At 42.5% G+C, this 27172-nt stretch overlaps 1 protein-coding gene across 1 annotated transcript in view; it reads left to right on the top strand.

Moving 5' to 3' along the window:
* The window catches only part of slc25a13 (solute carrier family 25 member 13), a 54263-nt gene that overhangs the window by 24040 nt on the left and 3051 nt on the right, over positions 1 to 27172 (top strand). The window contains 8 exon segments of the mRNA XM_085395575.1: positions 3597 to 3690; positions 4755 to 4839; positions 7538 to 7622; positions 10265 to 10423; positions 12719 to 12771; positions 14861 to 14941; positions 19245 to 19385; positions 22666 to 22804. Coding sequence (XP_085251701.1) covers positions 3597 to 3690; positions 4755 to 4839; positions 7538 to 7622; positions 10265 to 10423; positions 12719 to 12771; positions 14861 to 14941; positions 19245 to 19385; positions 22666 to 22804 — 837 coding nt within the window.

Genomic DNA, 27172 nt, shown 5'->3' with positions numbered 1-27172 from the left:
CATAACTCTCCATGGCCGTATTTCTTTATTTTAATTTCTTCAGCGTGCTTTGACACATTGTACTCTTAACTCACAACCAACTCGCAGAGGGAAGCTGCCGTGAGTGACAGAAGTTGAAGGAAAAATCCATCATATGGAGCCATAACATTAACGCAGCCACTGACAATAACTCGGATAACTCCAACTCCTCGTCAGGGAGACGAGGAGTTCGAGGACCCACTTTATTTTTGGTGTATGTGTTCTGTAGTGACAAGAGCAACAAAGGGATAATGCACTGCAGCAAAGTCCAGTGTTTATCGTTTAACAACACATCCTGTTGTGAGATGTGATGTCTGTGTTGCCTTGAGTCATTCAGTCCAATCTCTTAAAATATTGGTCTAACATGTGAAAGAGTCCTGGTCCGAGACTGGGAGGAGACAAAAACCTGTGAGGGTTGCACCATGAAGGGTATATCTGGTATGACAATCTGGTGAAAGAAGCTTTCATTATCTATAATATTTGTCAGCCAGAAAAATAACAAATTGCTACATTCACACTATAAACACTTTGTGACTGCTACACCACATCATTGCACTGCTAAAAGAACAAGTAGGTCGTGAGCTTATAGCTCCATGTTTCTACTGAAGATGGCGTGCAGCCAGTCACATCCCGAGCAGTGGTGTGAACACAGCATTAAGGGAGAGCTGTTGTCTTAAGAGTAGGGTGGGTGAAGAATCTCTGAACTTGCTTAAAGTAAAGATATTTAGGAGAGCGAAGTGGACAGGCAGATTGGGGTGTTGATGTAATGTTGTACACTGAAGGTGAAAGTACACTGAAGGTGAACCGTGCCTCAAAGCTCCGCTCTTTATTTACCTGTCGATTCACATCTTAAGACTCCTCTGTGATTGTGTCTTTTGAACTGTTATCTCAGATGTTTAGAATTCAGTTAAATTTTATTTCTATAGAGTCAAATTACAGCAACAGTTGCTTCAAGGTGCTTTAGACTGTAAGGTAAAGATCCCGCTAAAATATGAGAGAAACCCCAACAATCAAATAACCACCTATGTGTATACATCACTCCTCATTTAATCATTACAGGGAGTGCAGAATTATTAGGCAAGTTGTATTTTTGAGGAATAATTTTATTATTGAACAACAACCATGTTCTCAATGAACCCAAAAAACTCATTAATATCAAAGCTGAATGTTTTTGGAAGTAGTTTTTAGTTTGTTTTTAGTTTGAGCTATTTTAGGGGGATATCTGTGTGTGCAGGTGACTATTACTGTGCATAATTATTAGGCAACTTAACAAAAAACAAATATATACCCATTTCAATTATTTATTTTTACCAGTGACACCAATATAACATCTCCACATTCACAAATATACATTTCTGACATTCAAAAACAAAACAAAAACAAATCAGCGACCAATATAGCCACCTTTCTTTGCAAGGACACTCAAAAGCCTGCCATCCATGGATTCTGTCAGTGTTTTGATCTGTTCACCATCAACATTGCGTGCAGCAGCAACCACAGCCTCCCAGACACTGTTCAGAGAGGTGTACTGTTTTCCCTCCTTGTAAATCTCACATTTGATGATGGACCACAGGTTCTCAATGGGGTTCAGATCAGGTGAACAAGGTGGCCATGTCATTAGTTTTTCTTCTTTTATACCCTTTCTTGCCAGCCACGCTGTGGAGTACTTGGACGCGTGTGATGGAGCATTGTCCTGCATGAAAATCATGTTTTTCTTGAAGGATGCAGACTTCTTCCTGTACCACTGCTTGAAGAAGGTGTCTTCCAGAAACTGGCAGTAGGACTGGGAGTTGAGCTTGACTCCATCCTCAACCCGAAAAGGCCCCACAAGCTCATCTTTGATGATACCAGCCCAAACCAGTACTCCACCTCCACCTTGCTGGCGTCTGAGTCGGACTGGAGCTCTCTGCCCTTTACCAATCCAGCCACGGGCCCATCCATCTGGCCCATCAAGACTCACTCTCATTTCATCAGTCCATAAAACCTTAGAAAAATCAGTCTTGAGATATTTCTTGGCCCAGTCTTGACGTTTCAGCTTGTGTGTCTTGTTCAGTGGTGGTCGTCTTTCAGCCTTTCTTACCTTGGCCATGTCTCTGAGTATTGCACACCTTGTGCTTTTGGGCACTCCAGTGATGTTGCAGCTCTGAAATATGGCCAAACTGGTGGCAAGTGGCATCTTGGCAGCTGCACGCTTGACTTTTCTCAGTTCATGGGCAGTTATTTTGCGCCTTAGTTTTTCCACATGCTTCTTGTGACCCTGTTGACTATTTTGAATGAAACGCTTGATTGTTCGATGATCACGCTTCAGAAGCTTTGCAATTTTGAGACTGCTGCATCCCTCTGCAAGATATCTCACTATTTTTGACTTTTCTGAGCCTGTCAAGTCCTTCTTTTGACCCATTTTGCCAAAGGAAAGGACGTTGCCTAATAATTATGCACACCTGATATAGGGTGTTGATGTCATTAGACCACACCCCTTCTCATTACAGAGATGCACATCACCTAATATGCTTAATTGGTAGTAGGCTTTCGAGCCTATACAGCTTGGAGTAAGACAACATGCATGAAGAGGATGATGTGGACAAAATACTCATTTGCCTAATAATTCTGCACTCCCTGTAGTTATTATTAATCTCTGGCTCTCTTCCACAGCAAATCTTTGTCCTGTCTTCTTCCCCTAACCCCAACCAATCGCGGCAGATGACCGCCCCTACTCAAGCGTGGTTCTGCTGAAGGTTTCTTTCTGTTAAACAAAAGCACTTCCCACTGTCGCCAAGTTGTTGCTCAAAGGAGGTCTTATGATTGTTGGGGTTTTCTCTGTTTTCTTTGTATAATTGTAGGGTCTTAAGCTTACAATCTAAACTGGCTTGAGGCAATTGTAGTTGTGATTTTATGCTATATAAATAAAATTGAATTGAATTGAGCAACCACTTGGCGACAGTGGGAAGGAAAAACACCCTTTTAACAGGAAGAAACCTCCAGCGAACCTAGCTCAAAGAGGGGACGCCGTCTAGCGTGATGGCTGTGGCTCAGGAGGTGGATTAGATTGTCTACTAATCAGAAAGTTGGTGGTCTAATCCCCAACTCCCCTAGTCTGCATGTTGAAGTGTCCTTCGGCAAGTTACTGAACCCAGACTTGTCCCAAATGCATCCATCGGAGTCTGAATGTTAGAAAAAACTGCTTGTGTGTGTGTGTGTGTGTGTGTGTGTGTGTGTGTGTATGAATGAAGCATGAGTGACTGACTAAGAAAGCGCTGTATAAGTACAGTCCATTTAATGGCTGGAGGCAAAGTGGAGGGAGACGAGCAGCTCTCCCTCCCTGATTATTTACATTGAAACAAGCCAGTTGTGGGTTCAAGTTTGTGATTACAGTGCTTCCCTTTAGAGTTTGCCAGAAATGCACTACAAAAGTGACACAGTATATTTCCTGGCCAAGGGGACACCATCTTGGCTCTTGACTGTTACATGTGACCCGGACAGAGATAGGCAGAGGCTATGTATCAAGTTTTAAATACTTCTACATATATTTAAATATTTTATTAGTGAAAACATGATGGAAAATCTGCCTTTTCCTGCAGAGGAGTTTATCGTGGCAGCTCAAAGGTTCGGCCAGGTGACGCCCATGGAGGTCGACATCCTCTTTCAGCTGGCTGACCTGTCGGAGCCTCGTGGGTAAGATGATCATATGACAAAGAACTACTTAATATTAAAAGAAGTTGTATAGAAAGTAAAGTAAAAGTAGAAAATGACATACTTCTTAGGTGGCTGGTGTTCAAACTGAATTATTTTAGATAGACACTACTGGCTTGTGTACTTTCTTTCATGTTTATTTCACAAGAAAGCAGAAAATATTTGGTGATTTTGAGCTGTATTAAACCAGTATAGAAGACGCAATTGAATTAATACTTTAGCCAGGTTGCCTCTGCTGAGCTAGTCAAGTACTTATGCAGTATAAGACTATTCCAAACTTGCCACCCTGAAGGGAAAATTTTGCCCCGGGGTCCATACCTCAGAGAGACGAACACTCTGTCAAACTTCTCTGCAGTGGATCAAAAGAGTCAGACCTGTATCCAGTGCCAGGGAATCTTCTTTCAGTCTGAACCTAAACCAAACTCCCATTTATTCTAAAGGAAAAAAAAAAGAGGAGCAGTTTCAGTCCCTGTAATCCGTGGCACAAAACAACTGTATATGTCTCACATTCCCCCACTTCCTTTGCATCTGCCTCGCGGCCCGACCAGTACGCTCATAATTTCTAACCCCGGCCTGAGAAACCACCTGATTATTATTTCTGGGCAATGGGATACTTTAATAGCCCAGTAGCTCCACTCCCCTTGATTGGAGATGTGAGAGATAATAGTCCCAATATACAGACGAGATGGGGAGGGGGGGGATTTGGCGTTCCCAGTTCCCTGAGCCTGGGAATTCTGTGACCGTCAAAGAGATGCAATAGAGAGACATGAAAAGATTAAATATCTTTGTTATACTTGGATGAAGTGATAAAGGAAGCATGAGTCATCACTTTCTATTGGTCGGTTATCCAACGCTGTCATGCCAAGCACAGGTCTGGATTTGTGAATGCCACAATATTTTCATCTGAAACGATGTTGTCTTTAAACTCTGAGTAACTTCAGACCGATGGGTTTCCTTGAGCTCGGTGATACATGGGTGGATTGTTATAATCCTCTGAGAGTTACTTGAACCTTCTCACTCTCTGTCTCTTTCTCTGTCTCCACCAGACGTGTTGGTTTAGCGGACATTGAGAAGATTGCTCCGCTGGAGGAAGGCGCCCTGCCCTACAACTTGGCTGAAGTCCAGAGACAGGTAGAGAATATGAAGACTTGTTGATGTGTTTGGTTTCCTCTTCCACACTGGCAGCTCCTTTCCCTTTTGATACATTCTCTTAGGCTAAATGTGACTGCAAAGATAAAGAAGATTTACAATTTTAGGTTAATGATAGCTCCTGCATGTAAATAATCCACCAAAACAAGCATAGAAGTGAAATGCAGGAGTAACAGATCCAACTAAGTTTAGTCAGGTATAAAAATGGAAAGTTGGCCAGTACTCATCAGTCCTACTCCCTTTCAGTTGTTCCCACCAAGTTTTAAGTAATTTCCCATCATTGAATTGAACCTTAAAAGACTTTCTTCAGAGAAAACACTGCTTTGCCTCTCCCTGGCGTGCGGTTGACATCTTGAAAAACAAACGCACAAAAATCAAGAAATCCATGGAAACAAAGACAAGCAGAGCCATCCTCAAGAGCTAATGAATGTCAAACATACTTCATGTTGACTATAGTAGCTGGATAATAAGAGCAATTTGTAACAAAGAAAATCAAGAAGGACGTACAGATGGATGAGCAGAAGACAGTTTTCTTTCTCCAGCTGTTTGGTCAGGGCTGTGTTGCCTGGTGGGTTCCAGCACTACAGTAGAGGCTTGGCCAGGCCATACTGGAGCCGGCTTGGGCCAAAGGGGAGAAAGCAAAGGGGCCCAGCACTGCACAGACGCCAGTCCCACCACAATGAGCCACTTTAGGCCCTTGTGGTTTGGACTCAGGGGCTGGCCCTCAGTTTACTGGAGCGCTCTCTCCTCATCTTTGCTACTTCTTTCCCCATTTCTTTTTTTTTCTTCTTTAAATCTACTCCCTCCCTCTCTCTCATACATGTTTGAGTTGTTCTCTCTTTATATCCTGTTAACTTGTTTCCTCTTTCTCCATTAAACATGCTGACAGTATTGAAACGTTTAATCATTTCTCATGAAGTAGAAGAGCAGGATATGTGAAGGGAGCATGGGTACAGTTTGACAGGTGGACGTGTTCCAGCTGAGACTCCCCCACCTCTTCCATTCTCACTGCGCATGCGCGCACACACACACACACACACACACACACACACACACACACACACACACACACACACACACACACACAAACGCAAAGCTACAACCCTACAAAAGCAGCCACCCCCCAAACAGGGTCTAGTGGTCAGGGCTCAGGAGACCAGCCAAAGCAACAGGTGCCTCAGGTGAATGGGGGAGTGTGGCTGTTACCATTCCTCTGTTCTTTGCATGGTGAAGTGATAATGATCACAAAGGTCTTTTTCAGGTGGCACTGAATACACCTTTGTGATTCAAGTTAATCTAAGGGAGTAACAGACTTGTTAAGATATGTTAAGAGATCATATGTTGATCTGATGATCATACCTTTTTATGTATACTCATATATGCATACTGTTTGGGGGGGGGTTGTTATTTTTTGAGTCAAGGTAGACTTTGGAAGACATTTGGATGGGATATGTAATATACAGTGTTCCCTCGTTTATCATGGGTGTTACGTTCTAAAAATAACCCGCAATAGGTGAAATCCGCAAAGTAGCAAACTGTATTTTTTACAATTATTATAGATGTTTTAAGGCTATTAAACCCCTCACTACACACTTTATACACTTTTCTCAGACAGGCATCAACATTTTCACAAGTTTCTCTTATGTATGATAGAATGAAACCAAAGATCATATCCTGTTTTCAGGTCCAGAAGATGGGAATAGAGCAGCAATGTGTGTTTTTATTTCCAGGTATGGTTTTAGTGCATTGGGATCATTATCATGCTGAAAAATGAAGCCGTGCTAATTTGGGTTGCCACTGATTTTCAGTCCAGTTCTTGTGTAATTCGGCATATTTAAATTTTAAAAAAGGAAAGAAAATATATGTTGTTACAAGCTGCTAAAGATACAATTTAAAATTGGTTCTTTGCTAAGTTATCTGTTATGTGTGGACACAGCACCGGCTCATGCTCACAGATAGGTGCCTTTTTTGTATTTGATTGATCCATAGGTCAGAGTTTAGCGGCTTAACAAACACAAAAGATTCCTCTGAAAAATGTCAGGTACAAGGCCTGGACTGAAAATGAGTGAAAAAGCAACAATTGTCCAAAGAAAAACTTTTGAGAGCCCGGAGAACTACAGCTAAAAGAACTTTAAAAATTACAAGAAAGTCCCAATGGAAACAAAATGGAACAAAATCAAGGGTGACTTTTCCTCAAGACTTTTGCGCAGCATGACATCAGTTCAACAAATTATGCTTGGCAAGTAATTTTTTTGATAATCATGCTTGTAATTTTATTTGTTTAAAGCTAAACATCCTCCAGTTAAAGTTTGACAAGTTTTTCACCTTTATCATAATCTAAACAATTAATATCAGAAAAATACAAAAACATTATTAGGATGAGACTTAATATCTTTGATTAGAATTAATGACGTTCTGCTCATCCATTTCTATTTCTCCTGAGCATTATTTTATTAAATGAATGTTGTACTGTATACAAATGTAACTGTGCTAGACTGTCAGACGGATTTACTAGCGTTGGATTCTGGGTGGAAATAGGTGCGTGGCATACAGGGTTTTACAAGAATCAGGATTAAAGTGTGCTGTCCTGTCAGGTGTATGTACTGCAAGCTCTCATCTTCAGCTCCTGTCTCACGTCCTTACTAACGTCTTAATTGTCTCTTCTCCTGCGCACGGGCAGCACTCGGGCAGCGACGGCTCCCGCCCCATCCTTATCCAGGTGGCAGAGTCGATCTACAGATTCGCTCTTGGCTCAGTAGCAGGGGGTAAGAGTCACGCCCCATTGGCTCCCTACATACCTTCACCCCACCACCCACCCATCCATCCACCTACCTGCTTGCCTGCCTACCTACCACCCCCCGCCCTGTGCTGTCCTCATAAGAAAAGGGTGAGAGAGAATGGACAATGGCCCCTCTATTGCCCTTTCCTTACAAGAGCAACAGTCACTCTCCTGCTTAAAGAGAAGTGTTCCCTCTCTTCCTTGTTCTCGCTCAGTCTCTGTCTCCTACACTCGCTCAGTCTAGCTCTGTCCTGTCTCATGCCTCTCTGGGTGCCATGGGAAAACCCTCTTGTGCGTTCTTTTGTACCTTTGTGAGTGATGAGAAGACAGACGTGACGGTGGGGGTGAAGGGTGGTGCCCAGGTCTTGTGTTTGGCTCCAGACACCCCACTGTTTTTCCTCCTCCCTTCCTTCATTCCTCCCTTCTCCTCCTCCTCCTTTCCCAAGGGAGACAGCTTAATAAGGAGGTATGGGTCCATCATCCCTTCTTCTTCTTTCTCGGTCTCTCTCTAATTAAGCCTGTCGCCTTGGGTCGGTTCTTTTTGTTTGTGTCCGCGTGACAGGCTGAAGACACTACAACTCACAACACATCTTTATTAACATTATTCCCAAAGACTTCCCCTTCCTCCTCCTCCTCCTCCGTCTCTGCTCTTAAAGGGTCATTTCACACAAATTACCAAAACATTTTTTCCACCTTTCTATAGTGGGATCTGACAGTGCAGGTAGTTTTTGTTTTGTTCTTTTAATCCCCCCCCCATCCCCCAATAATAAAAATGAGCAGAGTCGGTACTGAAAAAGATTTTTGTCGGCTTTATTAAATTGCTAAGTGAAATATAACGTTTGATAGTGAGATTTTGATTACTGATATAAGCCACAACTTCTTTATAAGATCACCTGTTCCACTCTTTTGTGCACAACTTTCAGTTATGACATGACATTTATTTAAACACTATCATTAAGATTAAAACATGATATTTGTTAAGTCAAGCAAGTATTTTCTAGTCTGTTTTACAGCGAGCCTTTTATGAATTCATTTATGAACTTCCCTCCAGTCTTCCAAGCTCACTGGTGATTGAGACAATTTTGCTTAAAAAAATTTGTATGCACCACTTAATCTTTTTGTATACATGTATTAGGCTCTGCGTGTTCTTTACTGAGATTATTTTAGAGACTATGCTGTTAAAACAGATCACAGGTCTTTCTACTTAATAATTACTGTAGTCTCAATGAAAGCCACTATATTTTTGTACTTGGAAACAAACTAGTCTGTGTCTGTAGTTACACTTTGTACAAGTTATTCCTCATGAGTTATATAAACATATGTTAGCCTATGTGTGTAGCACTTTATCAGTGTTTCCTTTTGATGTTGTGAAACACAGGAAAGGGTTACAGATGCTGGTTAAGGTAAGTAAAGTGGGGAAAAATATTGTATTGCAACTCTTGAGACTATTACCAATATACTAGAACCAAAAATTAAAAACATATATATTAAAAGATGCAGGTGGTCTACACAGTGCTGCAAATGCACTCACCGGCTACATCATTTGGGTACACCTAGCAAGTACTGCGTTGTCCCCCTTTTTGCTTTCAAAACTGCCTTAATTCTTCATGGCACAGATTCAGCAAGCTGCTGCAAACATTCCTCAGAGATTTTGACATGACAGCATCACACAGTTGCTGTTCATGATGTGGATCTTCTGTTCCCCTCACATCGTAAAAGTGCCCTATTGGATTGAGGTGGATGGGGAGGCCGTGCTCAACTGGTACTAAAGGGGCCCAAAGTGTGCCAAGAAAATGTCCCCCAGACTATTAAACCACCACCACCACCCTGAAATATTACAACACATCAGGATTGATCCATGGTGTCATGTTGTTTACAGCAAATTCTAAATCCAACATCTAAATGCTACAGCAGAAATCGAGACTTATTGGAGCCGGCAACACTTTTCCAATCTTCTATTGTCCAACTTTGATGAGCCTGTGTGAATTCCTCTCCTTTGCTCACAGAATCGATACCTGGTGTGGTCTTCTGCTCCTGCAGTCCATCTGCTTCAAGGCTGGACATGTTGTGCATTCAGAGATGCTCTTCTGCATACCTTGTTTGTTACTGTTACCTATCAGCAGTCTCGCCATTCTCCTATTACCTCTGGTATCAACAAGGCATTTTAGTTCATAGAACTGCCACTCACTAGAGATTTTCTCATTTTCTGACCATTCTCTGTAAACACTAGAGATCCACTTTAACAATTCCAATTTGTGAAACACTCTGACCAGCACGTCCGGCATCAACACCCATGCTACACTCAAAGTCAGTTAAATCACCTTCCTTCCCCATTCACCAAGTCTGTGTACAGGATTAAATTCTTCTCATGTTTGCATTAATGTATTAACATTCGAACAGGTGTACCTAATGAAGTGGTCGGTGAGTGTAAATACATAATTCCTTATTGTCTTGGAATATGTGCCATGGAATAATAGGTATTGTGGATGATCGTGATAGCATGTTATTGTGAGTCACTCAGTTTTCCATGGGGAGAGAAACAGTAGTGGTCATAAGACCTACTGTAAATAAAAAATCTGTTTCATAAAAACACTCAGCATCTAAATAAACGTGTCTCGCTCTCTGCAGCTGTGGGTGCAACAGCAGTGTACCCCATTGATCTGGTGAAGACACGCATGCAGAACCAGAGGAGCAGCGGGTCACTGGTGGGAGAGCTCATGTACAAGAACAGCTTCGACTGCTTCAAGAAGGTGGTGCGCTACGAGGGCTTCTTCGGACTTTACCGAGGTCAGCATACATGTAGAGAACACGCGAACCTCCAGTGTTATTTATTCATACTCGACATATACACAAACAAAGACACGAACTTAATATTGAACCAAAGTTACAGAAATCCTGAGAGTTTGAAACTAAATGTTGAGAAGGTTTCTGACAGAAGCTGTGGGGGTGAGTCAGATGTTAAAGGCTACAGACTATAAAAGATGGCATGACACAGTGGTTATTGGACTCGACATTTTGAAGCCTCAAAGTTAGCATTTTGACCCCCGTTTTTCTTTTAGAGCCAGAAGTTAGCATATTTGGATGATTTCTTTGATGACAATAAACATCCATGAACTACTGTAAGTACTGAAAGTGTAATAGACCAAAAAAATATCAAAACCTCACAAAAATGGTCCTGACATTCACATACCGACACACTCTGATGGATGTGTTGGGGGGGGGCGCAGGGTTCAGTATTTTATGCAGACTAGAGGAGTCGGGATTAATCCAACACCGACCTGCACTGTGCAACATTCATCCCAAATCTGGTTTTTATTGTTTTGTTCATGTGTTTTAATACTGTTAAGGTGGGTATTTTTTCATGCAAGTCTATGAAGATTGACTTGTTTTTGGAGCCAGCTGGAAATTACAATTTTTGGCTTCATTTTTCATCTCAGGAAGTTGCTCCTTTGTTGAGAATCTCTCATATGCATTCACTAAAATGTATCACAGGCACTTTCCACATAACTTTTATCAGTATTTTAAATAAAACTTTATGTGGTTTTAACAAACAGCTCTTTACATTTAGTCAACACTAAAGTAAATCGAATCCTTCCTCAAAACTATAGGTTTTCAGGGAAAACAACTCACTGGCGGTCAAATCTACAAAACAGGTTTTTAAAGTAAAGGAGGGGCTGAGATGAGGGAGTACAAAGAAGAATCGAGTAGTAGGAACAATGAAAGAGAAGGGAATCGAGAGAAGATGAGAGAAGAAAAGTGTAGGGTGGACAGGAGGGCGGTGTGAGTTCACTTCTCTGTTGACCTGGCTTCTTTGAAGTGATTACCGGCTGGCTGGGGACTTTCAGAGCAGCACAATGAACGTCACACGCAAAGCCACATACCTTGAGGCCTGTGTCACGATGTAGTGATGTCGCACGTCTAGACCTACACACCGGTGCAAACACATTACAGACACACAAGTATGTAGGCATGCAGGGGACTACTTGGGCATGCAGGTACGTACATACCAGGGCACGACACCAGTAATGACTACCTGCCCTGCCTTCAGAAACTGCGGTTAGAGTGTCTGCATTGTTGGGGTCAGATTAAAGGAGGATTGAAAAGAGGTCTCCTGGAATGACGGTGGGGCTTTAAAAAAAAAATCCTACGATTTTGATTGACAGAACTAGGTTTCGTAAGAGGAAACTTGAATGCTTGAATTTCTGTGGGAAACAAAGGCTATGAAGAGTGAAGTGACAGACGCAGACAGGTCTGGCTCCAGGTAGAAGGCGAGACAGGTATCCTGGCACCTAAACTGTAGTTATGTAATGTAAGTTGAAAGGGCCATCTCTGTTGAAACATTCTTCAGAAGGAAGAGAAGGGAATTAACGGCCCAAAACTGCTTTACGATGCGATGCTGGGACAGCACACGAAAGAAACACGATGGCAAGACCAAATATTCAATAACAAACCTGTTGTGTATATTCTGTTTTCATGAACACATGTCTGCTGATTTTTCTCTTTTTCAGGCTAGCCAAAACTTGCAACTTCCAAATTGGGTATATGATTGGGTGTGTGGTTGTTTGTGTGTGTATGTTTGGCCTCACTACACACAAAGGACTCGATTATGAAGTGCGAGTGCTACTTTGAACAAATGGTTGAGCGTGAGTGATTCGTGCCTTGGGACTGGGTAGGGGGCCAAGTTTCATTGTGCTCCGTTGTGATTATTTTTGTTTATTTTTACCCGACTCTGGGTTGTAATTGAGGTCTGCGTAAACTTTTGGTGGCTTTGATTGCTACACTGCCCTTTTTTTCCTATTCTGGGAAGCAGTTTCGCTCACTTCATTTTCTCTTTGCCCCTTCATCCTCTTCTCTCTATCTCGCTGTCTTTTTTCTACTCTGATGTCCCCACACTCCACATCAATAGATTTCATTAGCTTCTGGGGGATCTTGCACGGTCGGGCGCATGCAGCGGGAAGCCACACATTGATGTGGAACGTGGGGAAGTGGTATATGTATATATATATGTATGTGTGTGTGTGTGAGAGTGGGGGTACCACGGCAGTCTTTTTTTCTAATCATCTTGTCGTTTCCTAATGATAGGTCTGGTACCACAGCTACTGGGTGTGGCGCCCGAGAAAGCCATAAAGCTCACAGTAAGTAACTGTGTTAGAGCCCGTGCAGACACATGCACTCAGATTCACTCAGGCAGAGATTCACGAGGGTCTTTAATCCCTTTAAATTATTGTATGAGTTTTAGATTGTTTTATGAAGCAAACAATTAGATAAATAGTTACAAACACAGCTACTTCCTTAACCTTCCTGTTTTTGTAAACTGTCAGTCAGAGGAGCATTTACAGCATGCAGTGTAACATTTGTGGTACGCTAAGTGGCATACACCATCATTGAAGCATGTGTCAGTACATTTAGGTCCATAAGTATTTGGAGAGTGAGACACTTTCTGTACACGATCACGGTGGATTTCAAATCAAGCAAGATGTAAAAAGTACAGACATTCGGCTTTAATTCAAGGATTTTAACGAAATGTTGTTTAAACTGTTCAGGAATTGCAGTCATTTTTATACATACTCCTCATTTTCAGAAGTTGAAAAGTAACTGGAGAAGTTTCACTGTTTCAGATTTTATTTACAAATCAGTTGACTGACAAGGACTAGTTGAGGTCTGCTCCCTCAATATTTCATGACAAATTAAGTAGAGTTGATTAGGGATGGGTATCGTTTAGGTTTTATCCGATACCAGTGCCAAATCGGTACTTTTGAAACGGTGCCGGTGCTCAAACCGGTGCTTAAAGAATGGAGAACACAAAATTGGTCCACAAACCTCTCATGTTCAGCTGTTTTCTTTGTAAAAAGATAACAATGTTAGCCTTTTCTGCAGCTATGGGGCATATATGGTATCACTCTTGGCTGGAAGCAGTGCTTAAACAATGGAAAAAACACAAACTTTGTCCAAAAACCTCTCATGTTTAACTGTTTTCCACTTTTTCTTTGGTCATTTTAGCCTTTTTGGCCAGGGTGAAGGGAGTATCTGCCATCAAACAAGAAGACAGCCGCATGTAGCTATGATGATGTTTGCTAGTTCACCTTACCTGCATTAATGTAATAACGTGGTTAGCCTACTCAACGTAAATTACACACGAACAACATTAAGCTACTCACGCAGAGAAGAACGGCTGCTGCTGCCATCATCATCCGTCATCATTTCTGCTACACTGACAGGGCTAGGGGCCAGGACTCTCCTCTTCGTGTTTCTGGGGGATGTTGCTAACTCTGGGTCCGATAACTGGCAACCCACCCGCAGTAGATGTGCTCGGTGTGAGGTCTCGCAGCAAGCTATCATACGGCGCATTTCTGGGCTTTTAAAAAAAACGCTATGCGTCGCCAGGTGTTTCATCGGATTTGAGGTGTTACCTCCTTTGACAGTATCACAGTATCAGCTTAAAGCACTTGTTGCAGGCTGCTGAGTTTGCATATTTTGCTGTGAAGTACAACCAGACTTTTGACCGCTTCGCCTTGGGCATTTTTAATCTGTAGGTCTGCTCTAAAAGAACGTACGTACCTGGACCCGCCTACTATCCTCGGAAACGTAAAATGATTGGCTAGAAGTGTATCACAGCTCAGGAAAAAAAAGCACCGAAATAAAGCACTGAAATTTGCGCTGCTTTTCGGTCTGGTTACTACCGTTTATGTCAGAACCGGTGCCATCATGGCACCGGACACCGGTACCCATCCCTAGAGTTGATTTCAAGTGTTGAACTTGTATTTGGTAGTAGTTCACTAAAACACCCAGTATGAGGTCCAAAGAGGGAGGGAGGCCATCATTATGTTAAAAAAGCTCATAGTCCAAAGCATAAGATATCGTCTATAAGCCTGTTGTGGCATGGCCATTGGAGTCGGTCACTTGTGTTGACAGATGAAGTGACTGCTGATAGAAGCAGCAGGATGAATGGTGAAGTGTACAGGGCGGTACTCTCTGCTCAAGTTCAGCCAAACGCTGCAAAACTGATCAGTTAATCCAAAAAAATGGTTAATTTTTGGATTAACCCTATGAATTAAAGCTGAAAGTCAGGACTTTTATTACATGTTGACTGTTTGATTTATAAACCACTGTGGTCATGTATAGAGGCAACTTGACAAACTCATTGTCACCGTCTAAAAACATATGGCTACAACTGTGTCCGCTGATTATTGCTTATGTTCTAAACCATACATTTTGTGTCTCTAGGTGAATGATTTTGTGCGTGGAAAGACCAGACAGAAGGATGGTACAGTCCCGCTTGCCGCTGAGATTCTGGCTGGTGGATGTGTAAGTTTATAGACAGCTGTTACATTTGTTGTATTTCTATGTGAGAACGCCTTTGTTTGTTGGTTAAGTGAAGGTCAGATGCAACTGCTTGAACAGATTTTGGGTGTTTTATCAAGGAGCTGTTTGAGCTTTGGTAGCTCACCTGGGAATGTGCACACACCATGTGATACAGCCTTTGAACATATCAAAAACTATTAAAAGCTGCCATCTGATGCCTCAGCTGACCATTTTGCACATCCAATTAGCAATTTGCATATAGTTGCTTTAGTCTGCTTACAGCTGCTTTGCATCCCACATCGACCATAGCTCATTCTTTTATGATCTGACTAAATCGCTGCCACTGATGCCTGCTCTTTTCTGTACTGACTCTTTTTTTCGTTGCTGTTGCAGAAATAAAAACACACGAAAGAGCTTTTTACTCCCTTTTTACTGAAAAGACACAAAAGGCCGAGTCATTTTTAAGAAAATATTATGAGCATAATCAAATACAGTAAAATTACATATTTCGGTGTGCACCCTCTGCCTTTCCAGAGTGCACTGTGTTGGAGTGATGCTGCACAGCACTCAGGCAGTGTGTGCAGTATTGAGTCGGCATGCATGTCTTAACTATGCTGACAGTTGAGCAGACAGACATGGACTTGTTTTGGAGTCCAGGGGTTGCTATTTGTTGATGGAACCTGTACACTCGAAAGAGCAAACACACACACACTGTGCATGCTCAGAGAGGTGTGTGTGCATGAGGAGTACTACAAGCACACACACACACACACACAAAGATTGACAGCTGCTGATACCTGAGTCCCCCCTTACTCAGTTTGTTACCTGCTCCCCCTCCAATCATGGGTTTTGATCACTGACCTGTCAAAGTCTAACCCCTGCCCCACCCTACTTACCCCCCAATGCATGTACACACACACACACACACACACTCTTTCTTACACACACACTCGGTCCTACAAGGCTGGCAGCTTTAGCCAGGCCAAATGAAAGAAGGTCTTTCATTGAACCCTCTTTTGATGTCGATCACTAAAGCAAAGTATTTCAGGATACACAAGTCATTATGGGTTTAGCTCCACTCAGGCACATTCAATTGACCTTATTAGTTCTGGGAATATGTTTAAGAAATGTTATGGCACACTACATTTGCTGTAACTTACATTCTGGATGGCGATTTTCTTTTGTGAGAGAGAGAAATGGAAAACATACAGCAAAGTAAATATACTTAGGACATGCTCTGTGGTGTCCTGGGTGTGAAGAATAGTGGTTGCCTTTAAAAAATAATAATAATAATAATAACTCGTATGAATTTAAAAGCAGAACCATAAAAGTCGCAGAGAGAGGGGAGGAGGATAAATGTAGAGGAGAGGAGTGTGGATGGATGGATTTTTCCTCTTTTCCTCCGTGAGCCGTCGTGACAGCTCCTTTCATCCTGGCTGAGGCCCCGGTGTTAGTGCTGGCACTGCACTCTGCCTGCCACTTTATCTACACACATGCACACTCACACACACAGACACTTACACACACATGTATGGCTATCTTTATGAGGACCAGTTGCCTTCCCTAGCCCCTTATGCTAACCTTAACAAATCAGTTCGTTACCCCAACTTTAACATAGCGCTGAACCTAATCTTAACCCTAAAAAACGAGTCCAAACCCTCAAACTTTTCTTTGAAGAGGGGTGAAAAAGTGTCCTCACTTTTCCGTTTTGCCCTCACACACACACACACGCTCTCACACTCACACACAGACGTCAAACCTCCCTGAACCCTGTTTTAGCGAGGCTCCAGCCACAGCACATGAAATCTGTTTATATCATTTGGTAGCTGTGAAAGTGTTGGTTTGGACCACGATGTCGGCCTCAGATTCACAGTCTGTAAAGATGAAAAAAAGGAGAAGCGAGAAAGAAAAAGAGAAGATATGTTTGCTTTCTGCGAAGAAAACTTTTCATATGTCAGTATCTTTATCTTTATCTGCCCCAAAGTGTTGGTTTTTAGGTCCCTTTTCTTTCTCTTCTCACCTCTCACGCTCCTTCTCCTCCTCCTCCTCTTTTCTGTCCTTAAACCTGCGGCTCAGCACCATTAAGCTCCGGTGCGGGTTTGCCAGTTTCTAATGATTATTTGGTAAGAATGGCATGCTCCGTTTACCGAGCTGGGTGGATGCTTATCTGGCAGTAACTGGCCTGCGTTTCAGGACTTAAGTTACACGAAATACTTGCTGGGTCATTGCTGACCGGAGGAGCGGGGTTGTTTGTTCCCATTCATTGTGAATGTGTTACAGTTTGCGTTTGTGGTTTTTAATGAGTTTCTTATTCAGGCCTGACATGAGTTATGAAAACATTATCAGTGAATCTAACATGCGCACGCCACGGCAACAAATGAAGCTGTGATTATCATTTATAGACTGTGGTTACATTTTTTTCTTTTTTTTTCTTTTTGTGTTTTTGTGGGGGGGTTTTAGCTGGTGCTAATCTCCTGTGTAAGTGCGTGGTCGGCATACGTGTGTAGGGTTGATGGTGGGCGGGTCCTCAAACTTTTACTAAGCTCCTTTTCCAGCACACACACGGCCAAGGAGCTGCGATCCGTGCATAAGGTGCTGACGTCCCAGGTTTCCGAGGATCACCTTGCCTTGTAATTACCTGGGAATCATCAGAGGACTGCCGACGCTGTCACTCCATAATCACAACCCTCAACCTCTCTGCCTCAGTCTCGACCTTTCCTTCACTTCTCTTGTTTTGACTGCTCCTCTTCTCTCTCTCATTAGCACCTTTTGTTTATTTGTCTGACTCGCTATTTTCTGTGCATTTCACTCTTTTTTTCCTTCTCCCAATGCCCTCCAGAGTTATGCAGGACTCTGGGGTGGTTCAACAGCACCAAAAAAAACCCTCAACCACTCCTTTTTATCTCATGTTGTCAGATCTAATTGTCAGCTCATCTCTCTGAACAGTGTTGTTGTTTACCCATTTCGAATAAACAACATCTCTATCTCCTCCATCTCCAGTCTCATTTGAATCCAATTGAAGCAGCCAGCACTGCTAAAGGCCGGGGCCAATAGCCTCTTAATGCTTGCGCTATTAGCCAGCATGTAATCAACTAGGTTATTTCCATAAAACAAGTCATAAAGAGTTAGCTGTGAGATGCAGCAGCCCTCTTGCTATTCACAGCCCTCTCTCTCTCGCTCTCTTGGTCTGGAAGGGAAGCTGTAGCCCATTATTCTTTGTGTTGTTTAAAAAAAGCAGCTGCACACACACCTTCAATGAGACGATTATAATCTCTCTGTCTGTCCTCCCTCCCTCCCTCCTCTTAAGTAGTACGTGGTAATGCTTAAAGCCGGGGGACTCAAAGCAAAAAACGGTGCTCACGTTTGCAGATTGCAGCTTCCCGTAAGGCAAGAGGTGACGAGCACAATCCATCATTCATAACGATGCAAAACGAAGGAGGGGGAGAAAGGGAGAGAAACAACAACAAACAGACCAGGCCTATTTAAGACAGAAGTGGCGCCATGGCAACCGATTGCTATCTAATTGCGATGTGCCGCCCTTTTGCGTGTAGATTCGGTAACCACTGGCAACCGTTGGCAGAGGCGGACGATATTGGACAAGATGAGAGAGATCATTTTGAGAGCAGGTCAAAGAAAGAAACGGGGAGAATTGGTGAAAGGGGGTAAAAAGGAAAAGAAATAAAAATCTTGTCTCCATTTCCCAGTGTCTCGAAGCGTCCTGGAAAGGCCGCCATGCTCCCCCCACTGCACAGCTAACCATTTGTCTTGCCCCAACTCCTTCACAGCAGCTACCTCTTATACACTTAAAAGCACTGCTGACCACAAAAAGACACAGAAACCAGCCTGAACTTGCTGTGGTGGTGCCCCCCCCCCGCCCACCATCACAAGTACAGGTTTGGAGGATGATGTGAAAAGAGAGGTTAGGGAGAAAAAGAGAGGTCAGAGTCCCCGCAGGGTCTGGGTGATGAAGACAAACAGCTGACAGACTCGCGTGCATCAGCTGGATATTCCTGGTACTCTCCTCCTCTCTCCGTGTTTGTTTTGAAGTTGGTTGCTGAGGCTGCAACATTGCTAAAATTACATCATAAGCCAGATAATTGTAGCAGTTTTGTCTCATAATGATTTTTATTTCAGCACGTTATGTTGAAATGAAATCGCTTAAGTGGATCTGGCGCAACACTTGAATTCTCACGTTAAAGCACAGACAAAGCCGTCATTGAAATTGGGTTTAATTTGCAGCGATTAAAGTGAGGGTTTCCCTTTTTCTGAAGTTCGCTTTGTTTGTGTTTTTTATGTGTTCCTCCAGGCTGGAGGATCCCAGGTGATCTTCACAAACCCTCTGGAGATAGTAAAGATCCGTCTGCAGGTGGCAGGAGAGATCACCACGGGGCCGAGGGTCAGCGCTCTGTCGGTCATCAGGGACCTGGGCTTCTTTGGGCTTTACAAGGTGGGAAAGACTTCTGTGATGAGAGGTGAAGGTGTAGTTAGTATATATTTTGTTTGATGGTCCTCATATGGAGCTTTTTAAAAATATATATACTTAAGATTAGGGTCATTAATTCAGGTCCACACTAAGGTGTAAATGATCAAAATATTCTTACATGGGTCTTTGTCTATGAAAAGTTTCCATGAGATTTCTGGTGTAAATTCTTTACTGCAGTAAGCTCTTCAAAGCCCTCAAGTGAATGTTGCTGAGGACCCATTTAAGGTCACGGTGTAGTTTGTGTGGACTGGACACACTGGAGCTGCCTACAGTATGTGTGTACAGTGATCTGTTAGCTCGGGAGGAGAATCTGAAAGTCCCGGTTTTATGTCAGTCTGTCGCACTCAAACTTGCCGGTGTGTAGACTAGAGAAATGATCTGTAAGTTCATTATAACACAAGACACGAGATCATTCCCAAGACAGAGAAGGGATGATATTCAGCTTTTTGTTTTTTTAATTTAAAACTCGTACGTCTTCAGATGCAGTTGAAAGAGACAGAAACTCGGGCTGATTTGTTTTTCTTTGCTCCTAGATTGTCTTTTCTCTTTTGATTGGCCTTGCAACTTCACAACAATCTATTGTTCCTTAATAATGTTGTGACTAAATCATATGTGATTTTTCTATTAACTGTTGTTCAATTATACGCATTACCTTACCCCACATCAGCTATCATTTAATTTGACAATTCATTGTGGTCTGTTTGAGAACCACAAACGGCACAATTTATGCTAAAAGCTGTATTTAACCTTAATTGCCATAATTGGTATTTTTCAGTGGCGCAAGGCTAAAAATTATAGTGTACTATTTGAGCATATAACTTGTTGCTAATTTAGCAATCTTTGTTGTATTACAAAGAGTATGTCCTGTTTTTTCAATAATTACTATTCCTGTAAATATTTGGACTTCTAACCCTGGTCTGTTTGAAGCAGTGAGATGTTAGCAGAAAGAGCTGGGGGGAGCCAGTGAATGAGCTGTGGCTAACGCTAACATTAGCAGCTTAACTGGCTTGACAGGGACATTAGTCCCGGGGGTGAAACAGAGCATGTCTAATTGAGTTACATAAATAAGTCCTAATGGAGCTTGGTGGGAGAGATTCTACCTCAACTGTAAACGCAATCAACTGTGAAAATGTCAATCTAATACCTGTGGTTACATTAATTAGTCATGTTTTACTTAAATAAGATGACACTTTTTTTTGTTTTGGTGTGTGGCAGCATGTCTGTCCTTAAATTCCAGGTAGTAAACTATTTTTCAGATATGTCTGCTGATTATTTATTGCACTAGACTATTACTTTAATATTCCTTTTATTTATTTAGTGATTGGTCCATGCGTCTGCTGCTGTGGCAACTTGCAAACAAACCTTTGGGTTCTGTTAACGAGGCTGTAAAAGACCGTGGAGCCTCCTCACGTCTCTGTCTACCTGTCACCGTGTTTGGGTGGTAATTTATGACCGTGAGGTGTGTGTCCACACATAGCTGCTGTCTCCATTCACCTGTTTGTGAAAATGCCGCCAAACGCTGTGTTAGCAGTGCCAGTGCATGTATGTGTTCATGCTCGTGCACATACTTAATTGCATTCGTCTCCCGGTGCACAGAGAGGAGACAAAGTGCATTGAGAAAGCAGTAGCAGTGTTGGCGGCGATGGTGGTGGTGGAGGAGAGGTGGGGAGGAGACGCGCTCCAGCCTGCAAGCCCCAGACGGGCTGGCTCCGGAGGGGCTGCACCCAGGCACAGAGCTGCCTTTGTCAGGGTAATTATCCTGATGCTCACCCTCAGCTGGTGGAGCTACCAGTTGGTATGGTTACTAACGCTCTAGCGCCACCATTCATCCGTGGGAGAAGCTGTCACTGTAGGGATATCGAACCAGATAATGTTTCATGTATGTGAAGTTACTGTATATCACGTTACCTGCAAGTAACGTAAGAGCTTTGGATTTCGTGTTAGAATCTGACCGATATCAGATTTTTAGGACTGATATTTGGAGATTTCAAAATCCTGTTTCCCTGAAATTTGTTAGGTGTAGTCAGCACTAAAATATTATGACACTTGAATTTAAAAATAAAGTTCCTTTATGGTTACAACAAGTTTGTGTGCGCATGTGTGTTGTCAACAGGAAAGTTGTAGAGTGCCCCCTGATGGAGAAACTATGCAGCATCGTTAAATTGTTGGATGGTGTTATTTCCTCGTCTTTTTTAAAAAAAAAATTCTATTTATCACTTGTTGTAAATACCTTTATCGATAATACTGATGATATCAACCGATAATCTGTTGATCCATATACTGGTCGGGCTCTATTTTTGTATTAAAATAATCATTTAATTTTCACCTCTGTATTAAAGGACTACTGTAAAGCGGCTCATTGTCTCTGGTCCACCAGTGCATTACCCAACTGAACACCTTAAACCTGCTTTTCAAACTTCTCATCCCCAGTCCCTGTGACGCTGCTTGTCTGTCCTGCCTCGATAGGATCTCGAGGCTTTCAGCAGCCACATGGGCCTCGGCCAGGAGGGACAGGCAAACAAGCAGTGCCAGAGGAGAAAAAGAGGGAAAGAGATAGCCCAGGTATCTGCCAATCCTCTGTATGTATGTGTGTATGTGTCAGGGAGGAACCAAAGGATTATCCCATGGGAGTTAAATGAAGCCTGTCCAAAACAGGGAGACTCTGGCGAGGTCTTTAAACGCCTTCTGTTGACTGTAGCTGCTGTGTCAAAAAGCTGGCAGTGAGCCAGCAGGTTTAAAGTACAGCAGGAAACTCTATAGGCTTGATGATATAGTACTGTTTACAGTCGCAGACAAGGATCCATCTTCGCCAGCCAGTCTGCCTTCCTCTGCTTTGGTTTTTTTTTTTCTTTTTCATAGCTTTGCGTTTGGAGCCGCCCCCTCACCTGCCGCTGAGAGCACTGATCGTTTGCATATGGAGAGACATGATTTTTCTGCCATGTTTTCGGCCCACATTTCATTCTGCCTCATGAGTTGCAGGGGTCTTTTGGAAGTAGCTTAAACGGTGGTAACATCAGTTGATGCTTGGATATGTGATTCAGGAACAGATTGTTTAATTTTGTGGCTAGAAATTGCAATTTATTTTCAGAGAACTCAGCCAGAAATCAAGGTTTAAATCCCCTGAGCTTCATTAATCTTTCTTTGCTCCCCTTTGTGTTTATTCTTGTCTTTGTTTTCTCCTTCTGGGAGCTCAACTTTTAACCCGGTGTTTTGACCCAAAGTATCTCGCTAACTTTCTTTTTAGGGTTCCAAGGCTTGTTTTCTGCGGGACATCCCCTTCTCGGCTATCTACTTCCCTTGCTACGCCCACACCAAGGCTTACCTCACTGAGGAGGATGGAAGAATAGGGCCAGCCAGGATGCTGTTTGCCGGAGCTCTGGCAGGTAAAGTACGTCCATCCCCTGGAGCCTTTACACTTCAAAATAAAAGGAAGGACAAACTAGTATAAAATTTAGAGGTAAAAAGTAGTTTGTATATAAGATCAGAGGCTAGAGTGCTTGAATTAAAATAGAAAGCATTGATTTTATATGTGCTTTTGCTGTATGTGCATTTTAATATATTTTAATCACTGTCTACCACTGTCAAATGAAGAGTGTCTAATGTCTGACCCCTGCACATGTGGTGTACCTCCAAACAGATCTGCATCTATATGTATATGTATTGCATAGTAAGCACTTACTGGCACACATTTTATGCATGCACACATGTAAAAATGGTCAAGATGACCTGCTGAAGTTCAGATTGAGCATTAGTGTTTCAGAAACTGTTGATCTGCAGGGATTTTCTCACACAGCCCTCTCTTTTACAGAGAATGGTCTGAAAAAGAGTAAATATCCAGTGAGCGTCAGTTTTCTGGGTGAAAATATCTTGTTGATGTCAGAGGTCAAAGGAGGAGGGACAGACAGTTTTCAGCTGATAGGAATGTGACGACAACTCAAAGTATGCAGATAAATAACCACACTGTGTGCCACTCCTATCAGAGGACAATATACAATGTGATTACATATTACACACATACACACGTGTATGCTATATGATTCAAAAAAGGTTGCCTGGTTTGATGAGCTTTGATTTCTGTTATGACATTCAGACTGTAGGGTCAGAATTTGGCATAAGCAGCATGAAAGCATGGATCTATGCAGCTTTCTAACAGTCCGTGCTGCTGGTGTTGATTTAATAGTGTGGGGAATATTTTTGGCACATCTTAGTCGCCTTAGTGGCAGTTCAGCGTTGTTTAAACACCACAGCCTACCTGAGCGATCCTATCACTTTACAACTACAGTGTACATACATATTCTCAGGCTGCTTCCAGCAGGATAACACACCATGTCACAAAGCTCAGATCATCTCAAACTGGTTTATTGAACATTGCAGTGAGTTCACTGTACTCAAATGACCTCCACAGCCACCAGATCTCGAGCCACCAGGGCACCTTTGGGATGTGGTGAAACTATTTCCAGCACCTTGTTGACTCTAAGCCGTAGAGTCATCTACTTAACGTAAGGTCAGTGGTTTGACCCCTGGGTCCTCCAGGAGGTGAAAGTACACTCAGGCAGATTACTGTGCGTGTTGAGGTATCCACGGGCAAGATGGCAGCCATCATTGTGTGCATCAGAGTGTGAGGGTGTGCAGCTAAAGTGCTGTGTGTGTGGGAATCTAGAAAATGGCTATGTAAGTGTACCTAATAAATTGGCTGGTGAGTGTATATATTTATATTGTATAAATATGTACTGCAGTTTCTGTAAAGTTGTAAAACAGCACTGTTGGATCGCCCCTTGTTACACCACCATTATAACCGGCCATGTTACAGTACAGCATACATTTTTATTACCTGCCATTACCCATTACTGTTTGGATCTCAGATGGTATGTTTTATGCAAGTTCTCTGCAGGTCATTTGTTTAGTCTACACAGTCCCATGTTGCATTTTAATAGCTTAGCCTTTTAGTGTTTGCCCCTGGCTTGAAAACCAGTGCTTTGGCTTATAAAGTGACTGACCATTCCAAGCGAGCCCGAAAGGCTAAAAGCTTTGCCCCCGATGCGACGTGCACAGCCCTGACATTTATGAAATAAAATCTTTGGCCGTTTCGAACAAAGTGCGAGAGCAGGTTTCGCTCTGCTCTTGCTTCAGACGTCCGCGAGCCCGCAGTAACAGTAGCAGAGCTCGGAGTTTGGGAGCCAGGCAGCCTTTGACCGCAGGCTCCATGGCGGTAGCTGCTAATTAGAGCTCAGTGATTGGGGACTGGGGTTTCTGGAGCTGTGCTGTAGGGAAGCGCCTCGGTTGCCAGCCAACCGGGCCGGGATGAAGGCTTTCCAGTCGTCATATACTGTACACGCATGCACATGCACAAAGATGGTCGCGCGTACTGCTCTGTTAAAGAAGCAGGGTGAACAGTCCCGTCCTGCCTGTAGGAGAACTGGAACAGCAAAACAATCAGTTATGATTTAAGAGCTTTATCCATTGCATAAAAAGATGATTTAACCAAAGAAAGGCTTAAATATTTGATTTATCCTTAATAACAGCCCTGCCAAGTTCAAAAGCTTTACAGCATTGGCATGAACGGCTGACTATTTATTTTGAATCCTCAGATGTGTCAGCAGCACTCTCTTTTTGATGCAAGGCAACATGGAAAAAAATCATAAATCCTGCCTCGCTTCCAACTTTTACTTTCTCACCGCAAGACTGGCAGCCACGGCTCACAGACTGAAACGAGCCTCATGACTTCTTTATTTTTTTCATTGCTTTGACGCATTTATCATCCTTCTTTCACATATATTTATCAGCGGTTGCAGCATTCTGGCAATTAGTGTTTTACAGTCAGCACAGGAAATTGAATTACACGCTCAGTTTGTACAGCATTATTTAGCTAGGCATTACTCTGGTCTGTGAAGAATGTAGCGTGGACATCTCCAGCTCGCGTTAGCTCCGAATGGGATAAATATTGGAGGGAGGGGATTTTTGGCCGAGCTGTGGGGGTGTAAGAAATATCCACTCGCTTGTTTTGTCACTGTGAAATATGGCGGGAATATTAATTGTTTCCCGGCAGAAAATTGAATGTTTTACTTGAACCTTGCTTTGGACACCAGGTCGGCAACCGCTCACAGTCAGCGCTGTCTCAAAAGCCACTTTGGTGCATCAACATCGATAAGACAGCCTGCTCTCAGTTTGCACTTGATTGGAGTCAAGTTGGCAGGTTGTCTCTCTGTGATAATACGGCAATTAACTGTGACAAATGTAGCAAAATTAGCAAATCTGTTGCTGTCTGCTTACATATAAAGGCACACCGACTAATTACATTCAGACTCCACCCAGAACCTCAGAGAATTAAAACAGAAATTTACAAATTTGTTTGCAACCAGTTGGCTTGAGCCCCCTACTGCAAAGAGACACAGTGCAGATGATTTGCACTTATCAACCCAGACTGACTCAGATTGATTGCAGCGTGTTGTTGGCAATCTGGCAGCAGTTATTTGCAAACATTTGCCCATCTACCTGAGAGTGACTGCAGTCAGTCTGAGTCAGGCTGCGATGGTTTGTAGACAGGTTGCCTCCAACCTGTCTTCTCTTGCAGTCAGCTGGTTGCTACAACTAATTTCTTTTTCTAACCAAGGTTTATTTTTACTCTAGTCTGACTGAGCCATTAAGACTAAGTAAAAAAGGTGAAGATCATTTCAAATATTTGGAAAATACGCAGATTCTTCCAGAGGAAGGAAGTGAAGAGAAAGTGTGAGGCGTCATTGTCTCAAAACAAAGACAGAGAAAACAGTCAGGCACACAGTATGCGACTAAGGCCTAAAGTTGCTTTTAGTTGGTGAAAATTATTCATGTTTTTATGTCAGGAGATTCTTTTAGCTCCCACAGTTGTTAGATATGTTAGCAAGTTACTGTAGATACTGTAGCTAAAGCGCTTGCAAATATAATGATTTTTTTCGTGACTTTTAAAGCTTGGAAACATTCCCGTTTTACATAAGTGGCACACAGCCACAGGTCTTGAGGTTAGAGAAGTCCACTGCAGTTTTCTCGTTTTCCTGCTTCACGTCCTTTATCCTGTTGCTCATGTGTGCAGCTACGCAAAAACACTTCTTTGCGTTTGTTGTTGTTTTGCAGCCCATGAGCTCTGTCTGTCTCTAATGCTTGCAGATTTCTTTTTTAAGTGAGATGGCACAGAAGGGACCAAGAACCAGATCACAGCTAGTGGGATATTTGGTTTGGGAGCAGGGTGTTCTTCTAATTCCAGAAGTAATGCTTTAGCAGACACGGCTGCAAAGTAAAGCACAAGATTCAGCTGCTCTCAAAATCCAGTCTAGTTATGACTGTAAAAGTGAAGAGCAGTGTCTCACTGATCCTTTCGGGGTCAGGTTTCAGGATTTAGTGTATGTGAATATAAAACCAGTCATGTTTTTCAAAACTTAAACAGTTAAACTTTGCAGACTTTATATTATATAACATTATATAGTTGATTTGCAATGATTTTTTTGTTTGTTTTTGTTTTCTTTCCATAAAACATGGCAGTATGGTTTCTTGAACATCCCTAGTAGCAGGTAATAAAATTTCAGGGAGGGCTGGGGCCCCCTGTAGCTACACCTCTGCTGTTTCTATGCAATTTTCATGTCGATCCCATACTGTGTGGGGGATTTTGTTTGATTACATTTTGTAGAGATAAAGATGCTGTCATCATGGTTTATCTTTTTTAAAATTTTGGATAAAGTTCTGTTTCAGCATCTGTATATCAAGACTCTTTTTATTCTGTC

This window comes from Rhamphochromis longiceps, linkage group LG22 (genome assembly GCF_057381845.1).
Source record: "Rhamphochromis longiceps isolate RC_006_pf linkage group LG22, R_longiceps_female_GT1.1, whole genome shotgun sequence".
In the NCBI taxonomy this organism is placed as follows: Eukaryota; Metazoa; Chordata; class Actinopteri; order Cichliformes; family Cichlidae; genus Rhamphochromis; species Rhamphochromis longiceps.
Note: the sequence above shows the minus strand (reverse complement) of the source record. Positions and strands in the feature narration are given on the sequence as shown.